The following is a 6,644-nucleotide window of genomic DNA, read 5'->3' on the forward strand; positions in this document are numbered from 1 at the left end:
ATTGTACTGCTTCATTGATGTTAAATATACAATATATCCTTATATAAATGAAAAAAAAATGTTTACAGCATCTTATGTTTTAATCTTGCAGTGAAAGGCATCTAAGAAGATTATTAAAATCCCTTGGTTTAAAACGGAGGAGTTTTGACAGGCCCCATAATGAAATTCGCCAAGCTGTTATGGTACAGTATGTCTTAAAGCAGTGTTCTGCATTCCTACTCCTGGAAAGCTACTAACTTTCTGATTTCAGTTCCAGTCATTTTCTAAAACACCTGCAGTCAGCTGCAAATAACTGCCTTAAGTAAAGTGGCTAAGTGTGGTGTCCTATACTCTGAATTTGTGCTCTGCATTTAACCCACCCAAGTGCACAGACACAGCAGTGAGTAGTAAACACACACACCGTGAACAAACACCCTGAGCAGTGAGCAGCCACTTTTTGCTGCGGCACCCAGAAAGCAGTTGTGGGTTCAGTGTCTTGTTTAGGGGGACCTCTGTTGTGGGTAATGCGGGTGGAAGAAAGTGCTGGTCATTCACTCCCCCAACCTACATTTCCTGCCGGTGCTGAGACTCAAACATGTGACCTTCAGGCTACGAGTCTGACTCTCTAACCATTAGGCCCCGACTACCCATAAACCTAATTGTGTTTCTACTGAACACTGGCAGTAATTTCCATGTAAACTCAAATGCTTTGATTTGTTGATTCTGATGCATCTAATTAAGCCAGGGTGTCCAACCCTGCTCCTGGAGGGTGTGTGTGTGTGTGTGTGTGTAAAATATTTATTGTGGTAATAATCCAAAATAATATTTATTTAGAGTGAGCTTATGCACTGGTCACCTTGGCAAGGAATCCGTGCAATGCACAAACGGGTTCGTGATGTCAGAGGAATCCAGCCTTGCTACAGGTATATATATTATCTATATTAACCCTGTTTTTTAAAGATATGGTCAAGCTTTTTTCCCCCAAAATGTTTCTCTCTGTTATTTCTCTAGGAATGATGTGGCTCTAATAATGAGAGAACTTGATGCCAGTGGTCTTCTTAGAAGATGTCCTGGGAAAAAAAGGATTGAACGTAGGAACTACTTCAGCCATGGACCAAATTACACTTGGCATATTGATGGTAAATATTATTAATTATTAAGTGAATATGAATAAAAAAAAAGTAGTGTTACAGATGCTGAAGAAAGTCATAGATATCGAAAACAGAGTAGAGTAAAGAGCATTAACTACTTTTCTGACTGATGTTTTGATTAAATGAAATATATTTATTGTGATGCATATTTTATAATTTGTTGTAGGAAATGACAAATTGAAATTCTTTGGAATCTGGACATATCTTGGTATTGATGGGTATACAACCTGTACATTTAATGAAGTTCATTGCTTAGTAATTTTAGTCTCTAAAATGTAATCTAACTTATTTTATATTTCTGTTAACATACTTGAAATGGCTTTAATAGGTTTTCTAGGAAAATCATTTGGCTTAAGGCTGGCACCTCAAACCGACAGCAAACCTTCGTTGCAAGGTACTTCTTTGATGCCATTCAGGAACACAGTGGTAAGTATATTTGATATCTTACAATGAACATGATAGGTGAGAGCTTCTTATATCAGTAGACAATATTATTATTATTGAAAATATTACTTGTATTCATTATAGGTTGCCCACGATTCATAAGGGCAGACAGAGGAAAGGAAAATCTTCTCGTCGGACAGATGCAAGTGGCATTTCACTTCCGGGAGTCTGGTGATCAAGGACAAGACTCCTTCAGAGTGGGCACATCAGTACATAACCAGGCATGTGAGCATAAATGGATTTATATATTATAATGCATGCAATACATATATATATATATATAATATATATAAATAATAAAATTTTGTCTATTTTGTTTTATTAGCGAGCTGAATGCTTCAACAGTATGCTGAAGAAAACATGGATCAAAAAATGGCAGGTGACATTTGAGGTGAACTTTGTTTTTGTCTCAGTTGGAATGTATAGCACATGCTTATTGATGCTAAATTGAAGGCATTTTTGTAATAGATTTACTTATCTAAAAAAATGTGTTTTTAGGCCATGATGGAATCTGGCATGCTCAATTTAGACAATCCTGTACACATGTAAGTTAAAACTTCTTGTCAGCCCCCATGTATCTGCTCTCATTAAATGAAAAAAATAACAATACATGTTAACCTACAGAAATTGCCTGCAATATACACAGCTTCCCCTTCTTGAGAGAGAGCTGAACATAGAGCAAAGACTGTGGGACACTCATGACATTCGCAAGCAAAGGAATGCTCCAGGTCCATTTGGGAAACCAGACCTTCTCTTTACTTCCCCACCCGAAGGTATCTGTTTATCATCCAAATTAAAAAGGTTCAGAAAAGCAGTACCCAATATGAAAAAGGAATTTATATCTTCCTGCAGGCTTTGCTGATATGCTCTGCAAAGTAGACAACGACCTCCTGAAGTATGCAGAACAGCTTGTTTGTGGAGTAGATGAGCCTTTGTTGGTGGCAAATGAAGAATTCAGAAAAATATCAGAGGCTATTCTGCAAAATACAAACTTCCCATCATCACCAGATGGGTCTTTGGCGGCTTACCTCATGTTGGTGGAGAAATTCACCACAGTCCTTCAAACAAGAGGCACTCCCATTCCATCCACATTTGCAGAGGCAAATGAAATATACCAACTGCTGGCCAATGAGACAGGGACTTTTTAAACTGCTCATCAACAAAATAAATACATATAAAGGGACCAAATTATTAAAAAAGTGCTACAAATGAAGATGCAAAACATGTTTAATGATGTGAACATACATTGAAACAAATAATGAAACATACCAGCAGTGTTAGACAGAGAGAGAGAGAACGGCTGTGATTATAATGTTAACATTTTACCAACATTGGTTTTTGTACTACAAACTGAAATGACAACTTGCACAGTCTATGTGATAATCTGTAACATTTACCATTCGTAACCATAACGGCTCTTTAAATCTGGCCCCTCCACTGTTTTTAGGGACAGCACCACAGAGGAAGCTTCAGGTCTCGATGCTACATCATAGTGTAACATTGTACCAATAAACTGGTACTTGTCGCTCAGATGTTGTAAAGCATGTGGTGGCACCTTTTTGGCCATTAGACTGCACAACTCTCTTTGGTTTTTCACTGTCCATGGCACTGATTTCGTGAAAATCTCCAGGTATGTTGCTCCCAGAGACCAGATGTCAGAACTTCTGGAAGCCTGTTCAAATTCAACCAGACACTCTGGGGCCATATAAAGAAAGGTTCCACCCATTGGCCCTATTCCTCCTCCAGTAAGTCTGCTTCCTTGTCGTAGTACAACCGTGTCTCTGATGTTGGCAAGGCCCCAGTCTGTCAGTACAGCCTTTTTTGAGAACTGGTCGATCTGTTAATAGTATCAAAATAGGTTTTAAATCATTAAATGTATATGTTTTTACATATACTTGCTGATTAACTAGAAAAAAGTCTTACCAAAATATTGGGTGGCTTTAAATCTTGATGGATGACATTTTTGGAATGGATGTACTCAATGGCCATCGAGATGTCGAGGGCAACAAAATAACTGTCATCTCCTTCAAGCTAAAAAAAAAAATTACAATTGAAATTTGAATAACAGACTTATGAAAGAGTTTGAAAGAGTTATATTTCACCAAAGACGGAGATACACGCACAACACAGCATAATCTTCACAAAAAAATAAATAAATAAATAAACAACAAGAGACAATTTTGTTAAGGTTTTGTTGCCTGATTTGCTTTACTATTAGAAAACAATAACACATGTACAGTTGTCGTTATATTTATAAATAATTGTTGCCTACTGACGTATGCATGAAAAAGATTGTGAAGATAACTCTGCTACATTTACTGGTAACACTTTACAATAAGGTAATTTGTTACCATTAGTTAATGTACTTAACTAACATGAACTAACAATGAACAGTACGTTTACAGTAGTTCACAGTGCATTAACTAATGTTAACAAATACAACTTTTGATTTTAATAATGCATTAGTACATGTTGAAATTAACATTAAGATCTATAAATGCTATAGAACTATTGTTCATTGTTAGTTCATGTTAACTAAATACTGTTATCTACTATTAACTAATGAACCTTATTGTAAAGTGTTACATTTTAATTAATAAAAGAGAATGACAGAGTGCGGCTCTCCCTCTTATATCAATATAATACAAATAAAATATTACAAAAAAAATACAAAGACAAATCTCCACAAATGTTACATGAAAAATATGATTTTTATTTATTTTACCTTAACACAAGAATTGTCATTGTGTAGTGCATCCTCCAGGGTTGTGCCGTGTATATACTCATTGGCCAGCAGGAAGGCGTTGTCAGTGCGGGCTGCAGCCATGAGTCGAACAATATTGGGGTGGCTCAGTCTGCTATAAAATACAATGAAATGTTACAGGCATTTAGCAAATTATAAAGTAAATCTTAAATGACAACAATATAACTAGCACATGGTAGAAATGCACCTGTTGTTATTCCTAACTGTTCAGTTCTCCCCAAATGTTAATATAAGATCAAATTAAAATTTATTATAAGATCAAATTAATCTTACAGTGAGACCAGAATCTCGTGCTGGATATCTTGGTCTGGAAGTCCTGCAGTGCCATAGAGAATCTTTTTAATGGCAGCAGGGGTACCCTGAAAGTAGCCTCTATACACTCTTCCAAATGCACCTTCACCCAGCAGGTTCTCTTCTTTGAAATGGATTTGCGACTCATCCACATATGGGAGGCGCGGAACATACACTATATTTAATAAAGTTGAGATTTGAGAAAAAAAAAAAAACTGCTATTATTTCATGCATTTAAAGAATATATCCACTTTAATCCTAATTAACAAAAAATATTGTAAACTTATGTGTTATGGTTGGCAATATTACTTACATGATGGTAATATGGTTACAACATTTGACGACACATAAAAAACTTGATTTTGTGGACATCTATCTTTTTCTGCAGATCCTATGCCTTCCGGGATGGGTTTCTCTGCAACAAGTTCTGGAGGAGTGTACCCACTTGCACTTTGCTCTGAAAAATCAATTAGATTGCTTTAAAATTAACATTCTGCCATGATTTAATCACCCTTGTGCTGTTGCATATGGTATTATTATTTCCACATAAGACACAAAAGGAAAAAGTAACATTTGTAACAATGTTTATAACATTTTCTACACAAGGTACAGTTCATTATGACCAAATATGTCAAGCTCCAGAAGGACAAAAAGTAGACATACACACAATTTATAAAGTATATTTAAAGTATTCTGGGTTCAGTTACAGGCATTAGTTTTTATGCAATACTAAATTTTATGCAATGATAAATATTCATGTTTTTCACCATTACACTTAGTGGTAAATAAGTAATCCCACATATAAACTATAAAATTATGGAAGTTTCTGACCAGGAGTAGCAGTTACAATACAACAGTGGACTGAAGTAAAGTAAATCATGAGCTATTTTTTTTATCTCACAGACCGCAATCCTTTTCAAAGTTTTATGTTGCTATGTACATTACTTAAAATTATGTAAACTGTCTTGACAGTGGCAAAACTAACTAATGAAATGCATGATTTATGCATATAACGGAAATGCATGACAATTTAACTACTGTTTACAAATTTGGAGGTTTACAAACCTTAAGAATAAACATTGTAACTAAATTAAACACATCATTAAGGAATGACAAATGTAATGTAATATAATAGTTTTTTTTTTTTTTGTGATAAATGCACTAATTTTCATTATTCTTAAAATCTTGACATTTATTGAAGCATAGTCAAAAAGCATGTTGTTGATTATCTTTGTGTAATGAAATAAGGACCTTTTTGAATATTCAAAATGGAAAATAACCACTGACCAAGATTCGTCTTGATCTAGTTTTTCTTCCACATTAAAAGTGGAAGCTGGACATTTTTTGGAGCTGGACATCCATGGTTACTGTAATCTGTAATTCATATCAAATTTTCATTTGGGGTGAAGTAACCCTTAAATGATTTACCAGCACTAGTAAATCTCACTGCAACTGGTGAGTCTGAATTTGGATCAGCATGTAATGTTGGTCTGTCTGTTTGAATGAATGCACTGTATGCATGTATGTAAAGTGATCTTTCTGAACCTGGAACTTGATCAGCGCTTTCTGATCTCCCAGCATGCTGGCCTGAACCTAACCCCCTCACTACACTTTGGTCTGTACATCTTCCTAAACTTCTGGATCTCTTTGGTTGGAAATCCTACAAACAACCATCAAGATCATCAGTGTTATCTAAACATCCAAATATTCAACAGTAATATTTTAGCAAGACTTTACTTAAAAATATAAATTGGTAAACTGAAGTTACCATAGTCCACTTCACTTTCACCAATTCCTGAGAAAAGAAGAGAGTGATATATAAATAAATGGAACACATACTAAACAATATCATTAATGAGCAACTGTATTACAAAACATACACGGAACTTAAAAAGTGTCATCAAAAATCATGGTACATACCTGATATTGAGCTGCTATCATCAAGGCAAATGACGTCTGTAGATACAACATGCAATTGGTACTGTATTAGCACAAGAGCAAGTTTATAACACATA

At 35.2% G+C, this 6,644-nt stretch overlaps 2 protein-coding genes and 1 long non-coding RNA gene across 3 annotated transcripts; 2 read left to right on the forward strand and 1 right to left on the reverse strand.

The window, feature by feature from the left end:
• The first annotated feature begins 745 nt into the window (after positions 1-745).
• LOC122136764 lies at positions 746-1,328 on the forward strand. Its single transcript, XR_006154354.1, has 3 exons — positions 746-902; positions 991-1,118; positions 1,297-1,328. It is a non-coding gene; the product is annotated as an uncharacterized LOC122136764 (long non-coding RNA).
• An 11-nt stretch (positions 1,329-1,339) lies between these two features.
• LOC109068379 lies at positions 1,340-3,412 on the forward strand. The gene is made up of 7 exons (XM_042721339.1): positions 1,340-1,348; positions 1,459-1,556; positions 1,659-1,795; positions 1,900-1,965; positions 2,073-2,119; positions 2,199-2,347; positions 2,427-3,412. The coding sequence occupies exons 3-7, from the start codon at positions 1,715-1,717 to the stop codon at positions 2,720-2,722; spliced, it is 639 nt and encodes a 212-aa protein (XP_042577273.1). The 5' UTR covers positions 1,340-1,348; positions 1,459-1,556; positions 1,659-1,714; the 3' UTR covers positions 2,723-3,412.
• On the reverse strand, positions 2,784-4,790 carry LOC109090478 (mitogen-activated protein kinase kinase kinase 17-like). The gene is made up of 4 exons (XM_042721323.1): positions 4,612-4,790; positions 4,300-4,432; positions 3,498-3,605; positions 2,784-3,411 (listed from the first exon to the last, which is right to left on the reverse strand). Exons 2-4 carry the CDS (start codon positions 4,399-4,401, stop codon positions 2,968-2,970), a joined length of 654 nt encoding a protein of 217 aa, XP_042577257.1. The 5' UTR covers positions 4,402-4,432; positions 4,612-4,790; the 3' UTR covers positions 2,784-2,967.
• Between the last annotated feature and the right edge of the window lie 1,854 nt (positions 4,791-6,644).

This window comes from Cyprinus carpio, chromosome B3 (genome assembly GCF_018340385.1).
Source record: "Cyprinus carpio isolate SPL01 chromosome B3, ASM1834038v1, whole genome shotgun sequence".
NCBI classification, from domain to species: domain Eukaryota; kingdom Metazoa; phylum Chordata; class Actinopteri; order Cypriniformes; family Cyprinidae; genus Cyprinus; species Cyprinus carpio.

Bases quoted from the DNA above. Each gene is read 5' to 3' on its own strand.
- LOC109068379 (XM_042721339.1), top strand. From the start codon at position 1,715: ATGCAAGTGGCATTTCACTTCCGGGAGTCTGGTGATCAAGGACAAGAC. The intron at 1,966-2,072 runs GTGAACTTTGTT...ATGTGTTTTTAG, and splicing joins AATGGCAGGTGACATTTGAG to GCCATGATGGAATCTGGCAT. The intron at 2,348-2,426 runs GTATCTGTTTAT...ATCTTCCTGCAG, and splicing joins CTTTACTTCCCCACCCGAAG to GCTTTGCTGATATGCTCTGC.
- LOC109090478 (XM_042721323.1), bottom strand. From the start codon at position 4,401: ATGGCTGCAGCCCGCACTGACAACGCCTTCCTGCTGGCCAATGAGTAT. The intron at 3,606-4,299 runs GTAAAATAAATA...TTTTTTTTTTAG, and splicing joins ATGACAATTCTTGTGTTAAG to CTTGAAGGAGATGACAGTTA. The intron at 3,412-3,497 runs GTAAGACTTTTT...TACTATTAACAG, and splicing joins TAAAGCCACCCAATATTTTG to ATCGACCAGTTCTCAAAAAA.